General features: G+C 47.3%; 2 protein-coding genes across 6 annotated transcripts; one reads left to right on the forward strand and one right to left on the reverse strand.

The window, feature by feature from the left end:
- Positions 1-355: 355 nt before the first annotated feature.
- Positions 356-12,148, forward strand: LOC125509925 (uncharacterized). 4 transcript variants are annotated; one of them, XM_048674981.2, is made up of 6 exons: positions 356-693; positions 9,480-9,614; positions 9,847-10,199; positions 10,283-10,414; positions 10,657-11,058; positions 11,790-12,148. In XM_048674981.2, the coding sequence occupies exons 3-6, from the start codon at positions 10,054-10,056 to the stop codon at positions 11,926-11,928; spliced, it is 819 nt and encodes a 272-aa protein (XP_048530938.1). In that variant the 5' UTR covers positions 356-693; positions 9,480-9,614; positions 9,847-10,053; the 3' UTR covers positions 11,929-12,148. The 4 variants fall into 4 exon arrangements, with proteins under 4 accessions (XP_048530938.1, XP_048530939.1, XP_048530941.1 ...); XM_048674982.2 differs by having other exon boundaries at positions 9,911-10,199; XM_048674984.2 differs by having other exon boundaries at positions 10,003-10,199.
- A 2,327-nt stretch (positions 12,149-14,475) lies between these two features.
- On the reverse strand, positions 14,476-15,930 carry LOC125556339 (protein SRG1-like). Of its 2 annotated transcripts, XM_087522940.1 has the most exons (4): positions 15,412-15,930; positions 14,996-15,323; positions 14,644-14,918; positions 14,476-14,600 (listed from the first exon to the last, which is right to left on the reverse strand). In XM_087522940.1, the coding sequence occupies exons 1-4, from the start codon at positions 15,888-15,890 to the stop codon at positions 14,546-14,548; spliced, it is 1,137 nt and encodes a 378-aa protein (XP_087379066.1). In that variant the 5' UTR covers positions 15,891-15,930; the 3' UTR covers positions 14,476-14,545. The 2 variants fall into 2 exon arrangements, with proteins under 2 accessions (XP_087379066.1, XP_048575048.1); XM_048719091.2 differs by having other exon boundaries at positions 14,476-14,918.
- Between the last annotated feature and the right edge of the window lie 747 nt (positions 15,931-16,677).

Consider the following 16,677-nt stretch of genomic DNA (forward strand, 5'->3'; position numbering starts at 1 on the left):
GGCTATTCGTTAGGTTTTTTTTAGAGAGAAAGAAAGAACTTAGGGTTTTCTATTTTGAGGGGAACTTGGTTTTTTTTACTGGTAAAATTAGTTCTTTTTAAAAGGTTTATTTAGGCTATACTCGTTAGGGTTTTCTTTTGAGCAACGTAGTTTTTTTTTTTGAGAATCACCTTTTTTTTTAGAAATCACGGTTTGTTCTTGTTAACGTGGGGTTTTCCTCCCCTTCAACCAAACAAAGCCCGAGAATATTGCTAAAAAAAGCTGGAGAATACTGCCAATTTGCCGTAGCACGGGCCTGGAGCTGGGCGTAGGACTTTTTTAAACTCGCGTAAGAATTATATATGGGCCCGGGGTTCAGCTAGCGCAGCCCAGGCCTAGCTCCCTCCTCTCTCCACTCACGCCACGACCTAACGCACGCCGCCGCCGCCGCCGTCATCCTGTTACCGGCCTTCCCTGCCCCGTGCAGCCTGGCTGTGCTGCACTGCTGCCGTGCGCCGTGCGCGCCAGCCGGTTTACCCCCGGCCAGTCGTTCTACCCCCGGGGCGGCGACGAGCAGAGCAGCTGACAAGGCGAAGACGTCCTCCTCCGCTGCGCCCAGGCCTCGTCCTTCTGCCGCCGCCTGCTGTGCGTGCTCTGACTGTGTGTCCTGCTGCTGCCTCCTACCTCTGCGGCGCCTCTCCTCTCCTCTCGCTGGTAATTTTCTCGCTGGAAGTTTGGTATTTGCTGAATTTTCTATATACATTGTCTTATTGTCACAATGCATATATGATTATAATGTTGAACTGAAATTAAAATGGATTGAAGTGTGTATGTGAGTATGTGTAATGTGTTGATGGAACTCGAATTGATTTATTTTGCAGAAATATAAATTGGTGTATACATTTGCATTGTCTGATTTCCAGTGTCTAGATGATTTGTAGTTTTCTCATGTTTTATCTCTTTTTTTAGATTGTTAAGCATTGAAGTTCAATCCTAGATCCTTGCAAAAAAAGGTTCCATTCTAGATTTATTGAGTAATTGAACTTTATTTTGTATGTTCTTCGCATGGGGTATTTTTTTGGAATGTTATGGGCTGTTATACGTGCCAAACTTTTTCATGTTGACGAAAAAAATTGCCTGGGGTTTGGTTCAATCCTAGCTCCATTGTTGCCTTTGTGGTTTGCACAGCACAGGAGAGTTTGTGGCGGCAGGTGCCGGAAAACTTGTACACACGAGGAAAGCTCTACGCAATGCCTTGCATTGCTGCAATTGAAGGTTCAGGTGGTCTAGGGGCCTTCCACATTATCCTAGAATCTGTTCGTTGAACTTGGTCTAGGCGTTAAACTCCGGGGACTCTGATCTCGCTTATTTTGGTGTTTTACCACGCAAAGTGTGAAGTGCTTGCATTGCCTCACTTGATAGCTATGAGTTCGTTTTTTCTTGTCAGAGTGGTGACACAGTAGGTCATGCTTTTGCGCAATTTGGGTATCCTATGGTTGCAGCCTCTATGTCTTGGTTAGAGTCTGTCCCATACTTTGGGTACGTTTGGTTTGAGCCCAAGTTAGCCCTAACAAACATTTGGCTAGCAAATATTTTGGTCAAGCTTTTGCTTGCGCATAATTGTCCAACATTGACTAAAAGTTGAACTAGAGTTGTCATAGAGTTATGGGCAAGCCAATATATTAGCATTATTACGAGTCGAAGGACTAGTCGAGACTAGTCGATGGACTAGTCCATGAGTCGCAACTGTGGTGTCGACTGCGAATCTCGTGTAGACTAATTCGATGAGTCGAGCGGTCGAGAGACTAGTCTACGACTAGTCTAGACTAGTCCTGCTGTCTGAGTCGCTCGACTCAAATTTGGGAGGGGAAAATTGGAGAGCGAGCTATGAGAACAAGCCGCCTGGACGAGGCCACCGCCAGCACCCACTGACCCGCCGTCGGGACGGCGGATGGCGAAGCAAGGCGCGGCAGCTGGCCGGAGCTCGTGCACGGGCGGCGGCCATGGCGGTGCCCCGTAGGCGCGTGCGGCCCTGCCACAAAGAGAGGAGAGAGAGAGGAGAAGAGGCACGGCGGTGGTCGGCGGGCTCGCCGGCGGCGGTGGCTGGAGGCGTGGGTCGCGCGCGCGTGCTTTTGTGTGTGATGGCGCAGGCGTGGCGACGGGATCGATCGGGAGTTAGGGTTACAGAGGCTGGGATGGGAAGTAGGCTAAGTAGGCTGACTACTTGGGCCCAAATGGGCCAGCTGGGGGTGGAGTGCTGAGCGGCACTGGGCTAGGCCTGGCGAGCGTTGGCTAGCACTGCTGGTTTTATTGTATATATTGTAATGTGTTTTACAGTTTACTACTCCATACTGCTACTAGGTATTAGTAGTTGACTACTACAGTACTTTGTCGACTAGTCTAGCACTAGTTTAAGACTAGTCCGATTAGTCTATGAGTCTCAACCTTGGAACGACTCAACGACTCGTCGACTCGTAATCCTTGATTAGCAACCATCCAAACAAGCACCAAAATTTTGGTCATGACCAAATAATTGGTACAGTGGCGGAGACAAGCCTAGGGCAACAAGGGCTATAGCCGAAGGCCTAGTACCAAGATCCCTTGTAATTCTTTCTATGAAGTAATGAAAATTTCGAGAATTTTTGGTCCAAGCTAGCTTAGCCCTAGGCGTAACTCGTTGCTAGCTTCACCACTAAATTGGTAGGTAGGTATTGGCAACCATCCAAACACACCTGCGTGATTCTGTTGAGCCCATTGGTTGGAGATGTGAAAGGACAAAATTGCCTTGACTGAAATACAAAAGAACACACACCTCTGCTCCGTTCCTCCAGAATGACACACGCACGTTGCCCTGCTTCCTTCACAGCAGTAGGTCCGCCCTGCCGCCTGCCGGTAAGTGCTACACGGTACGAGGAGGGGATGTTACTTATGGAGGTGGCGGTGATGAGATTATGATGTTTGGGAAGAAAATAACTAGATTTGGCCCTTGCATGCATTGTGTGTTTGTTTTGGGGTGGCTATACAGAATAGCCCATGGCGGTAGGGGAGGTGGAGCCGGCGAGACAGGGTTGGGTGCATGGGAGCTGTCAAGGGGGCACGCTCGGCACAATTGGAGTCACGGGGGTGACCGGGGGAGCCGAGTGCACGTGTAGCAAGGGCAACGCGCGGGGCGGACTGGCTAGACCCCACGCGTGATCCGAGGGGACACAATCTAGGGCAATCCCGAGGCAGACATATATCGCCTGTTGTACGAGATAGGTGGGATATGTAGCGGATCCAGTGTGGCATTTTGCGGTGTGGTGGTTTTTGTGGTGGGTGCCACAATAGAGGGGGAAAATCTTCTCGTCAAAAACTACGTGCCGTGAAATTAAAATGCGTTGCATACAAAGATCCATGCAATGATAGCCTTTGTGATCCCATGGGGCATACGAAGATCAAAGCAACGATAGCCTTTGTGCTCCAATGGGGTAACCGATGAACACGCAAGGCGTAGATCGTAGAGATAGTTTGTAAGGCGCAAGATGGGTGAGGTTTGGAAAGCACAACCAACCAAAAAAGCGCATGTGGTCATATGTGGAAGAGCACCATTTAAAAGAAAATATGGAGTGAGATTGTTGACAGCAGAAGATGGGCACCGGTTTAGGAGATGTGTGGCAATATGAAGGGCCTCGACCCAATATCCGGGTGTCGTGTGGGCATGGATGTGTAGGGTGCGTAGGATGTCGTTCGTGGTGTGGATGAGTCGCTCAGCCTTGCCATTTTGCGGCGAGTTGTGAGGTCAGAAGAGCCGGAATGGAACAACGGTGCATGAGAAGTAGTCGCGCAAGGAGGAAGAGAGGAACTCGCTGGCGTTATCACACTACAGACACCAAATAGGAACATTGTATTGAGTGTTAACGAACGCAAAAAATTGTTGCAAAGTAGACGAGGTGTTAGATTTGTGTTGGAAAGGGGAACTCCAAGAATAATCAGTGGTGGAATGATGATGTCCAGAAGGCGATTAAGGAGAAGAAAGATTGTTTCAGATGCCTATACCTGGATAGGAGTGCAGACAACATAAGGAAGTACAAGATGGCGAAGAAGGCCGCAAAGCGAACTGTCAGTGAAGCAAAAGGGTCGGGCGTATGAGGACCTCTACCAATGGTTAGGGGCGAAAGAAGGCGAAAGGGACATCTATAAGATGGCCAAGGTCTGAGAGAGGAAGACAAGGGATGTTGGCCAAGTCAAATGCATCAAGGACGGAGCAGACCAACTCCCGGTGAAGGATGAGGGGATTAAGCATAGATGGCGGGAGTACTTCGACAAGATGTTCAATGGGGAGAATGAGAGTTCTACCATTGAACTGGATGGCTCCTTTGATGAGACCAACATGCGTTTTGTGCGGCGAATCCAGGAGTCTGAGGTCAAGGAGGCCTTAAAAAGGATGCTGAAAGGAGGCAAGGCGATGGCCCTGATTGTATCCCCATTGAGGTGTGGAAAGGCCTTGGGGACATAGCGATAGTATGGCTAACCAAGCTTTTCAACCTCATTTTTCGGGCAAACAAGATGCCAGAAGAATGAAGACATAGTATATTAGTACCAATCTTCAAGAACAAGGGGGGTGTTCAGAGTTGTACTAATTACCATGGAATTAAACTGATGAGCCATACAATGAAGCTATGAGAGAGAGTCATTGAGCACCGCTTAAGAAGAATGACAACCGTGACCAAAAATCAGTTGGGTACTTGGGTTTCATGCCTGGGAGGTCGACCATGGAAGCCATCTTCTTGGTACGACAACTTATGGAGAGATACAGGGAGTAAAAGAAGGACTTGCATATGGTGTTCATTGACTTGAAGAAGGCCTATGATAAGATACCGCAGAATGTCATGTTGTGGGCCTTGGAGAAACACAGTCCCAGCAAAGTACATTACCCTCATCAAGGAAATGTACGATAATGTTGTGACAAGTGTCTGAACAAGTGATGTCGACACTGATGACTTCCCGATTAAGATAGGACTGCATCAGGGGTCAGCTTTGAGCCCTTATCTTTTTTGTACAAGGAGATATCCCATGGTGTATGCTCTTTGCGGATGATGTGGTGCTAGTTGATGATAGTCGGACGGGGGTAAATAGGAAGTTAGAGTTATGGAGACAAACCTTGGAACCGAAAGGGTTTAGGCTTAGTAGAACTAAAACCGAGTACATGATGTGCGGTTTCAGTACTACTAGGCGCGAGGAGGAGGAGGTTAGCCTTGATGGGCATGTGGTGCCTCAGAAGGACACTTTTCGATATTTGGGTCAACGTTGCAAAAGGATGGGGGTATTGATGAAGATGTGAACCATCGAATCAAAGCCGGATGGATGAAGTGGCGCCAAGCTTCTGGCATCCTCTGTGACAAGAGAGTGCCACAAAAGCTAAAAGGCAAGTTCTACAGGATGGCGGTTCGACCTGCAATGTTGTATGGCGCTAAGTGTTGGCTGACTAAAAGGTGACATGTTCAACAGCTAGGTGTGGCGGAGATGCGTATGTTGAGATGGATGTGTGGCCACATGAGGAATGATTGAGTCCGGAATGATGATATACGAGATAGAGTTGGGGTAGCACCAATTGAGGAGAAGCTTGTTCAACATCGTCTGAGATGGTTTGGGCATATTCAGCCCAGGCCTCCAGAAGCTTTAGTGCATAGCGGGCGCCTAAAGCGTGCGAAGAATGCCAAGAGAGGTCGGGGTAGATCGAATTTGACTTGGGAGAAGTTCGTGAAGCGAGATTTGAAGGATTGGAGTATCACCAAAGAACTAGCTATGGAGAGGGGTGCGTGGAAGCTTACTATCCATGTGCCCGAACCATGAGTTGGTCGCGAGATCTTATGAGTTTCACCTCTAGCCTACCCCAACTTGTTGTTGTTGTTGTTGTTGTTGTGGTGGTGGTGGTGGTGGTGGTGGTGGTGGTGGTGGTGCTGGTGCTGCTGCTGTTGCTTGCTGCTGTTGTTGTTGTACAGCAGCAGCAGCGAGTATCACGAGTAAAATGACAAACATAAATTAAGTTATTGACAATATTAGGTGAAACGAGAATCTTGTTAAGATAGAAGGGGTGATCGGTTAGGCTAATAGACTTCATGGACCTAACTGGTTCATGGATTCAGGGGCTTTGGCAACAATTCTTCATGCCCATAGTCGCTACAGGTTCTATTAGCCTGACCGATCACCCCTTCTATCTTAACAAGATTCTTGTTTCACTTAATATTATCAAAAAACTTAGTTCCTGTCTGTCATTTACTCGTGAGAATTGGTGTATTGTTGCCTCCGACCATTTTGGCTTTTTTGTGAAGGACTTGGCAGCGGGGAAATCCCTACTGAAGTCCGGTAGCTTGGGATTTCTTTAACCCTATTGAAGTCCGGTAGCTCTGGAGATCTTTATCTTCTCACCATTGGTAACATCTGGGCCATCCGAGTCGCGTCTCTCTTTTTGTTTTAGCTCAGGATTTTCTTCTCACATGTAATAAATCTCAAAGTTCCTCTGTTTTTGAATTTGTAAAATTGGAAAGCAGCCTCGCTTACCTTTTCCAATGTCTCATTCATTTATACTGCTCCATTCCAATTGATTCATTGCGATTTATGTACATCCTTTGTGTTCAACTTTTCCAGGTTCTAGTTTACCTAGTTGTGTTAGACGAGTTCACGCGTTTAGTCTTGGACTTTTCCTCTCCGATGCAAATATGACACATCGTCTACTTTGCAGTGATTTTTTGCGTTCGTTAACACTCAATACGATGTTTCTATTCGATGTCTGTAGTGTGATAATGGCGACAAGTTCCTCTCTTCCTCCCTGTGCGACTACTCACGCACCGGTGTTTCCCTCCAGCTCTGCTAACAACTGGTCCGCGCCACGAACGGCGTCCTACGCACCCTACTCGTCCTCACCCACATGTTGCCCAAATATTGGGTCGAGGCCCTTCATACTGACACACATCTCCTATACCGGCACTTGTTTTCTGCCGTCAACAATCTCATTCGACATTCATCCCACATATGATCACATGCACGTTTTTGGCTGCTTGTGCTTTCCCAAGCTCAATCATCTTCCACCTCACAAACTTTGTCTGTGGTCTACACCCTATATGTTCATCAGTTACCGTCTGGAGCCAAAGGCTGTCGTTGCTTGGATCTTCGTATGAGACAAGTTTACATTTCACAGCACGTGATTTTTGACGAGAAGATTTTCCCCTTCGCTTTGGCACTCACCCCAAAATCCACCACACTGCAAAACGCCCGACAGGATCTACTGCATATCCCATCTCACCTATCTCGTACAACTGGCAACGACCGACATCCGCTTGGGGATCGCCCCAGATTGTATTGTCCTCGGATCACGCGCTGGGCCCTCCACTCTGCCTCGCACGCCGCCCTCATTACCCGTGCACCCGATTCCCCAGGCCAACCCCATGACTCCAGCTGTCCCTAGCCCACCCATCACTATCTAATCGTCGCCTCTCACCCACCCAGCTGTTGCCAAGACCAGGCTCACAATCCCATTTGCAAGATTTCCCCCCTCCCCCCTCTCCCGCCCCTTGACAGCTCCCATGCACCCAATCTCGTCTTGCGAGCTCCACCTCCCGTGGCGTCATGGCCTATTCCGGTACAACCACCCCCAAACCACCACACAATGCATACAATGGCCAAATCTGGTTATTTTCTTCCCAAACAACATCCCAACCTTCTCGCTACCACCTCCATAAGTCCCATCCCACTCTTCCTACCGCGTAGCACTTAAGGGCCCAAACTGGTACAACACAATGTTAGAGGAGTACAATGCATTGTTACACAATGGCACTTGGTCGTTGGTTACTCGTCCTGTAGGTGCAAACGTGGTGACCAACAAATGGATCTTTCGGCACAAATTCACCCCCCACGGTTCCTTGGCATGGTACAAGGTGCGATGGGTGCTTTGTGGCTTCACTCAACAAGCCAGAGTCGATTACGGCGAGACCTTCAGTCCGGTTGTCAAACTGGCCATGATCCACGTCGTCCTCAGCTTCAGCACCAACAGCTCGTGGCCCATCCACCAACTCGACATGAAAAATGCATTTTTGCATGCCACCTCGTCGAGACTGTGTACAATGCTCACCCTGCCGGCTTCATCGGCGTTGCTCGTCCTTGAGATGTGTGTTGCCTCAATAAATCGCTCTTACGGTCTAAAACAAGCACCTCAAGCTTGGTTCTCACGGTTCACCACCTATCTTCTCATCCTTAGGTTTCATGCAACAGCAATTGTTCACTGTTTTCGCTTCATCGGGGTCTCATCAGGGTCATGACACTGCCTACCTTCTTGTGTATGTCGATGCTATTATTCTCATCGCTAGCTAGCCTCAGTTTTTGCGGTCCATCATTCGCTCGCTCTACCACGAGTTCTCCATGACCGATATGGGCCCTCTCCCTCATTTTCTCAGGATGAATGTCCACGAAAACACCGACGGCATCCATCTCCCAGGAACAAAATACACCCTCGCGATCAAGGCGCGGCCATGCTCAACTGCAAAACCATCTCCACGTAGTTGACACCAACTCCAAATTGTCCGCCATAGGTAGCCCCCGCTTCCACGACCCCTCACTATACGTGAGCCTTGCCGGCACGGTCCAATATCTCACTCTACCGTGGCCTGCCATCTCTTAAGCCGCGCAACATGCTGTTTATTTATGCATGATCCCAGGGATTTACACTTTTAGTCCGGTACCTGCGCAACACTGCTCACCTTGGGCTCTAGTTCCACCGCTCCTCCGGTAGTGACCTTACGGCGTACTACGACGCCGACTAGGCGGGGTGCCCTGACACCCGCAAGTCCACGTCCGGGTTCGCCCTCTACCTCGGCTCCAACCTTTTCAGCTGATTCTCCAAGCGACAGAACATCGCCTCGCGGTCGAGTGCGGCGGCTGAATATCGAGCGAGGGCCAACGCTGTTGCCAAAGCCTGTTGGCTGCGTCAACTACTCGCCGAACTCCGTCGACCACCACCACGTGCCACCATTGTCTATTGTGACAACATGAGTCATGTACGTGTCAAGCAATCAGGTCCAACATCTGCGCATGAAACACATTGAAATCGATCTTCACATCGTACGGGAGCAGGTCTCTCTTGGCGAAATTTGTGTTCTCCACGTACCGATGTCGTCTCAGTTTGCGGACATCGTCACTAAGGGGCTCGCCGCCAACGTCATCAACGAATTTCGGTCCAGCCTCAACGTTTGCGAGCACCACTTTCGGTTGCGGGGGGCTGTTGGAAACGTGACAGGGATGTTGGCGTGGGAGGCCAACCTCCTGAACCGGTTCTAACGGGCACATGCCATGCACGGTCATCACACTACCCGTACTCCCCACATACGCCGTGATAGGTGTTCTGTTAAAACGTGTACTCTAGCTCCCTCACTTGTATCTCTCCATGTGCGTGTATATAAGCACACCTCTGTACATGAATACAATAATCAGTGTGAGCTTCATTCACTTTCTTTCCTCCTCCCCTGCAGGTTCCCCACCACGCGATCCCGTCCCATCCTGCCCTGCCTTCTCGCTTCGCCGCCGTCCACTTGAAGCTCTCCCCTGCCCACGAGGGTGACAACCAGAAGCAGTGGCCTGAATCGAGGGAGAGCAGGTTCTCTCAGGTGAGCTTCTCTCTCTCAAGTCAAGTGTAATGCCCCATGTCTGTGGTCAGTTCCTGGATTTGGACGATTTCAGGGTTTGGTGTGTGCTGCAATTTATTTGGTATGAACACTAGCATGGGGAATGGATCTGGGGTGGTGGATTTATCGTCTTAGCAGATGGATGTGGCTTTTGTGCAGTGTTGTTTTCTCAGATTAAGTTTTTTTAGCAAAATTCTTTTGTTACTTTGGTTAGGGATATTTTCGGCATCCAACAAAGAAACATGATAAATTGTGATGTGTCGCATTTTATCAATCAGCAAAGCTAAGTTGGGGGTATTCGCTCAATTGCGGAGAAAGAAGGGCATTTTGGCCAGGGCAGAGCTAACATGGGACATTTGTCAACTATTAGCCTTGAAAGTTTTGGTGAGAGAAGGGAGTACAACCGTGCAGGGAGTTGTTCATGGCCGCTGTGGCACGCGACCGGCGGAGAAGGGGCCGTGCTCCCAGGGCTGCCTCCGCTGCTGCGGCTGAAGACGACGGGGAGGAGCAGCACCTCAATCCCTTCCTCTCAGACGAGGTACCCTCGTTCTCGAGAGTCCAGTTCAGGTGTGTGCTATCTTGTGGTTGATCTGTTTATGCTGTCGCTGCGCTTCTGGATCGTTCATCGGGTTGTATATGTTGTGGTGCAGGAACGTCACGTCGCGGGCGCGGTGGGTGGAGGAGGCTGGTGCGGCAGAGGTGTTGGACAACAAGGGGAAGCTCTGGCTGACCACTGGCATAGCACGGGGTGGCAAGCTCTACTACAATGTGGAGGAGATTGGGTACGCCACCTGTTTGATGAAATGCTGTAACATTGCAGCATGCCCTGGATTCCTTGTACTCCGTATTTGAAACCGCATGGCTATTACCTACTTTTTTTACTAGTTACATCATCTCGCACTCAAAATAGTGCACTAGTGCAACATCATTGCTTAGAGATTATGCATGAATCACATGTCATGGTTTTTGTTTTCAAATACTCCGACTTGCGGTTTAAGGCTTGTTGCATGATCAAACTACGCAGGTTCTTGGCAGAAAGAGGGGCATTGGTTCTTCTTGATGACAAGGATGAAACAGTTGGAATGGAGGAGATCTATGGAAAGATTGCAACAGGAAGTTATGGGTGCTCCTGGGATGCCTTCCAAGCTTACAGGCACTTGAAGTTGCTTGGCTACATTGTTGGACGATATGACGTTCCCTGGACAATGAAGCAAATCCGTTTCGGTGACGTCACCAGTTCCCCCGAGAGTATGGATGGCACAAGCCTGAGCTTTGGCAAAGCAAATGGTGCCTGCAATGACATTACCAAATTGCTCAAAGGAATGTGCATAGATGGGATGTATCCATCCTTTAAAGTGCATCTACCAAATAGCAAATTTAAGAAGTCGTCCCCAGGAGTCCCTAGTTTTCTTGTATGTCTGTTAAGGTAATGTTACTCTTCCCGCCACTTGCAGATCGTGGATCCACGCTTTTAAACTTGTGCGGCATTTTCGTTTACAGCAATCCATTCCCTGGTTATCTCTTCACACACACGCTTAATTTTTTGGTCATGTGTTTGATATGATTAGTTATCTCGTTTGAAATGTATGATTTCCCCTTTCAGTTTTATGTTCTGAAACTTTGGTATATTTAGCCATGAAGGATTGCCTGTGATGTTTTACTGGCTCTCTTGCACATGGATATATTTTCTATGTTGTTAACTGTCTTTCTGTGAACATAGATTTAATTTATCTGTTCTATTGTACCTGAGTGGTTATCATGTCTGACCTATATAAATGCAAGTAATTTAAGTCTATTAAGCCTAATATCAAAGGTGATGGACTTTTTTTGGTTACTAAGCATAGTTATAGTCAGCTGAACTCTATCTTGCAATCAAACATTGATTCCTACATTATATGCTTATTATACGTCCATCAGTTGTGACTTGTCACAAGTTCTTTTCTTGGCCGACTATAAACCCGATTCTAAGCAACAGTAGGTAGCAATGAGATGCATAAAGCCATAAATAGCAGAACAGAAGAACTTAAATAGAAGCTCTATAACAACAAAAAGGATCACAACATATGAATCTGGGCTTAACAATTTTCAGTTTATTTCGTACGACCTACCGATCGGTATTTCTGGCCATAACCTTTTTTGTTGTTGGATTTGGCACAGAGACAAGCCACCCTCAAGGGATGAACTGCAAACAGTGGAAAACAAGTTTGACGGCATTCGTCTTAAATTCTGTCAAGTTGATAATGGGCGTATCAGCTTCCTCTCCTTTGATAAAGTTACACTTCCTAGTTTGCCCTGATAGATAGCTGCAGGAATGGTTTTTAGCTTTCGCCTGTCCTGGTCCTGTAAAGCCATTAGCCCACTGACAGCATCAGGATGTATGCTTCTGCGCCGCTTCTCAGGGCCGAGAAAGTTGCCAGGTTGATCTTCAGGTTCTGCAGTTGTGTGCGGAATTGTGTCCACTCTTTGCTGCTTGGTTACTACTGAATAGCGATGAATGCCACTCTTTTCCCTCTCTACCTTGAGGCCTGGGCATGGAGTTGGAATGCTCATGAGCAGTGAGCGTGTCAGGAAGCGAAACCATGATTTTTTTTATTCCTTTGGTAACGAGGAGTGCATCATTTTCGTGGGCTTCCCTAACACAGCAGATGGTCTTTAACTTCTAGCTGGAACTTGCAACCTGTAAAGACGTTCTAAATTTTGAAAGGAAGGCATATCAGATTTGCAGTCCAGAAAACATGTTGTGTTCGAGAAAGAGATCATCGTACCATCGTCATTTGGCCAGGCTAGCTCATGGTTGATTAGTGATGGTGTGCTACTAAGGTTTTATCGATTTTACACTGAGTTTTCTACTCCCTCCGTAAAGAAATATAAGAGCGTTTAGATCACTAAAATAGTGATCTAAACAATCTTATATTTGTTTACAGAGGGAGTATATACTAATTAGTAGTATTAGTAAATCAAAGATTATTATTCAAATATTCAAGTAATTATTTTAACATGTGTACAGGGCACCATTAGATTCAAGGGACATTTTCAATTGAAATCCATGCAAAAACGAGAGTAAGAGTTTTTCTCCAACTCCACGATTGTAGATGCAGACAACCACAGCCACATGAATTTGACTTCTTATATCTCGTGCGACACAATTGTCACTAAGTGAGTGTAATTAACTGATTGTTGGAATTTAGTCACTGCAAATGCATCATAAGTGATAACATGATTGGTTCCAGTTTGTCAAATATATTTGAAGGTCGAGACTGTGGTTTGCCACTGTCAACACTGGCACGTATATATGATACATATGAACAATTTTAATATATGGCCTTCGTCTCCTCGCAAAAATATATATTCATATCTATTTTACCTACCTTTTATTATCTCTATCTAATCTCTACCTAATAATAAAGCACGGAATGCTTATGGTCATCCGTCGCGCCATTTTATAGAAAACCTCCTATATTTCCCTGAAATCAACCCACACTACATGTTTTAGTAATTAAGTCAGGAAAACGTTTTAAATTTACATAAAGCCCCTTGAGTTTTCTTGACATTAACCGATGGTCCGGGTTTAATGAGTCAAAGAAAATGTTTTGGTTTTTGCAGAACCCCCTGATTTTTTCACAAATCAACCCGCGGTCCACTCGCCCAAACTAAAAGTTGCTTAAGTCGTGATTTCGAACACGCGACCCTAGCAGTGTAGTTGCATCATGCTGGCCACCATCACGAGTAGGTGAGTCCGTTAAATATTTTTTGAACTTAGGTGGGTCTGTTATTAATTCCTTGGCCAACCAGAGAATGGGAGGAGAAAATTGCTAGCACTATAATTGGAAGTTAATATATACGTGATTAATGATTCGCATGAAATTAGCCAATGAAGGCGACATACCGAAGGAAAAAAAGGGAAACTTGCTTCAATTACCACTTCAATTTAATGAGGCTGACTAAAAAAGGGGAATATCTTGTGATGGCTGCTTGACTAATATACCCACCTGAAGGCAGTGCTAGGAATGGCATTCCGTATCACACACGACTATTCACAGTTAAATAGTCCCACATCGATTTCTTATACTAAAAAGATTTCCTAAATATCATCAATCTATATACATTCATAAATTGTTTGAAATATTAACAAGCCGCCTTGGAAATAACGAGCAGAGAATGAGAATGAGGAGGTGCATCATCGGGCGTTAATCGCATAAGTATGCAGAATTAAATGAGGACGTGCCCCTCCTGCATGATAAAGGAGGGCCTTGGACTATTGATTTGAAAACAGGAATAGTGGTCTCCCATACAATCCTCATTACAATCACGCCAATTTTATCTTCCATTGCAACGCCACAAGCCCTTTTACTAGTAATAATAAAGGGACTATTACTTCTGCCCGTCCATCATTAAAATTATCCCCAAAGTTGACAGAAATTACCCACTATGCCATCTATAAATAGAAAAACGTTTTGATTCACTACATGGGCCATTTCCTTTGGTTTATATACGGTGCGGCCCCTAATGAAACACAACAACACAGTCAGCGCATTGGCCAAAGCTTTATTCCCCCATCCAGGAGACTTGAGTTCCACTCCCTTTCCTTTTTTGCAAATTCAAATGCCTTTCATAATCATATCTTTCAAACCCTAACTCCAAATTTAATACGTTATATATGAAAATTGTTTAGAAAAATATGTAGATGGCTACGTTCGCTCGCAAAATATAGAGTGTTACAAAAAAGGCCTCGCTTGGGGCCTAGTCAGAGTCGATTTTGTACCCGACCTTGAGTATGTTTGCACGCCCACCAATTTGATATATGCCACAGGTCTTAGTACTAAAAGTGACAATTTCCATCAAGTTTAAGCACCGATGATGTAATTGACTCTTTATTTTATTTCATGGAGGTGATCATATGTGAAGTACACCGATCAACTCATATTCACACTACACTTGTGGCAGTGAGATAGGAACATCATGCACACACTCTCTACAACAAATTATTTAGTTGTTTGCAACCACTGCGCACCCTTCCAGTTCGGCGTCGGCCTCAGCATTGATCCTGACATTGAGGAAGTCGACGGTGCGACCTCCCGCTGCAAATGCATCCCAGTATCCATCGGCCAATGTCTGAACCAAGCTGTTCTTGAACATCGCCGGGCGCTTCTCGTGGACTAGCATCCCCGGCGGCCCTATGATCCTCTCGGGCTCTGGCTGGTAGAACATCGCCAGTGACAGCCTCTCCTTGTCGGCGCTCGTCACCACGCGGTGCCACGGCGCCTTGAAGATTGCATTGCTGACGATCTGTGTGCATAGGAATGAGATACTACTCTTGTTCATGATCTTTGCAAATTACAACAGTTATATGCACGTATACATACCTCCATGCCCTCGCCGACAACGACCAACAGGTCATTACCGAGCACGGGGACATCAACCCAGTGGCCGTCCTTGAGCACCTGGAAGCCGCCGACGTCCTTGTCCCTGAGGAGCAGTGTGATGACAGAGTTGTCGGTGTGCGGCTTCAGCCCGTTCACGAGGTCCGGGCGTGGGCAGGGAGGGTAGTAGGTGAACCTCGAGTATGACTTGAACCTCTCACCCACCATGTTGATGAAGAAGCCCTCCTCCTGGTTCAGAAGCTTTGCCATGGCCTTCAGCACATCCATGGTGACTCTCCCACTCTCTAAGGTGTACTCGTGTAGGAGATCCCTGCAGATTATGTATGATCTCCAATATAAATGCAAATAAAAAAGATTTTAAATCACCGAGGGCAACAATTAATGTGTAGGTCGAGTACCTTAGATTCTGTGGCCAGAACTGGAGCCGCCTCTCGTCCTCCGGCTGGAGCTGGAGCCAGAGCCGGTCACACCAGTCAAGGATCTGCTCGTCGGAGTCGATGCGGTCGATGCCGTACCCTTCGTTCTGGAACTTGACGCCGTCGATCACGTTGCCGCACTTCTGCTTCTCCTCCAGCGGCAGGTGGAAGAACTTCCTTGTCGCCTCGAGGATCTCGTCGAGGAACTCCTTTGGCATGCCATGGCCGGTCACCACAAAGAGGCCCCATGACTGGAGCGCAGACCGAAGCTTGGCCGCCTCCTCAACATCATCGGGCATGGCCACACGGCTCACGTCCACGATGGGGATGACCAGCTTGGCTTGCTGTGCGACGGTGGTCGGCCGGTTCTCCTCGCTTAGCACGTACCTGCTCGGCGGCGCCACAAGTCCAACGTCCGCGGCCACCATCTGCACCAGCTTTCCCTGATCCTGATGAACCATCTTGGCGCTAGAATAGGTCTTCTAAACCAAGTGCACGTACTCTTTCCTTTGGCAGTCTATATATATAGGCTTCAGGTGTGCGCCTATTTCAACGTTAGGTGACAACCAGCAGCAGTGGCCTGAATCGAGGGAGGGTGGGTCCTCTCAGGTGAGCTTCTCTCTCTCAGGTCAAGTGTAATGCCCCATGCCTTTGGTCAGTTCCTCGATTTGGACGATTTCAGGGTTTGGCGTGTGCTGCAATTTATTTGGTATGAACACTAGCAGGGGAATGGATCTGGGATGGTGGATTTATCGTCATAGCAGATGGATTGGCTTTTGTGCAGTGTTGTTTTTTCAGATTAAGTTTTTTCTAGCAAAATTCTTTTGTTACTTACTTTGGTTAGGGATATTTTCGGCATCCAACAAAGAAACATGATAAATTGTAATGCGTCGCATTTTATAAATCGGCAAAGCTAAGTTGATAATGGGCGTATCAGCTTCCTCTCCTTCGATGAAGTTACACTTCCTAGTTTGCCCTGATAGATAGCTGCAGGATGCATGCTTCTGCGCCGCTTCTCAGGGCCGAGAAAGTTGCCAGGTTGATCCTCAGATTCTCTAGTTCTGTGCGGAATCGTGTCCGCTCTTCGCTCTTGGTTACTGCTGAATACTGATGTTGTTTCGGGTGGTGCAACAGGAAAATTTGGGTTTTTTTTGCGATGAATGCCACTCTTTTCCCTCTCTGCCTTGAGGCCTGGGCATGGAGTTGGAATGCTCATGAGCAGCGAGCGTGCCAGGAAGCGAAATCATG

The sequence above is a fragment of the Triticum urartu genome, chromosome 5A, assembly GCF_056163025.1.
Source record: "Triticum urartu cultivar PI428250 chromosome 5A, HENAU_Tu73, whole genome shotgun sequence".
Classification (NCBI taxonomy): domain Eukaryota; kingdom Viridiplantae; phylum Streptophyta; class Magnoliopsida; order Poales; family Poaceae; genus Triticum; species Triticum urartu.

What these genes read in the sequence shown, in the direction of transcription:
- LOC125556339 (XM_087522940.1), bottom strand. Translation starts at nt 15,890, where the DNA reads ATGGTTCATCAGGATCAGGGAAAGCTGGTGCAGATGGTGGCCGCGGAC. An exon ending in TTGTCGGCGAGGGCATGGAG is followed by an intron (nt 14,919 to 14,995) that starts GTATGTATACGT and finishes CTATGCACACAG; the next exon opens with ATCGTCAGCAATGCAATCTT. An exon ending in GCCGACGCCGAACTGGAAGG is followed by an intron (nt 14,601 to 14,643) that starts GTGCGCAGTGGT and finishes TGTTGTAGAGAG; the next exon opens with TGTGTGCATGATGTTCCTAT.
- LOC125509925 (XM_048674981.2), top strand. Translation starts at nt 10,054, where the DNA reads ATGGCCGCTGTGGCACGCGACCGGCGGAGAAGGGGCCGTGCTCCCAGG. An exon ending in TTCTCGAGAGTCCAGTTCAG is followed by an intron (nt 10,200 to 10,282) that starts GTGTGTGCTATC and finishes GTTGTGGTGCAG; the next exon opens with GAACGTCACGTCGCGGGCGC. An exon ending in TTTCTTGTATGTCTGTTAAG is followed by an intron (nt 11,059 to 11,789) that starts GTAATGTTACTC and finishes GATTTGGCACAG; the next exon opens with AGACAAGCCACCCTCAAGGG.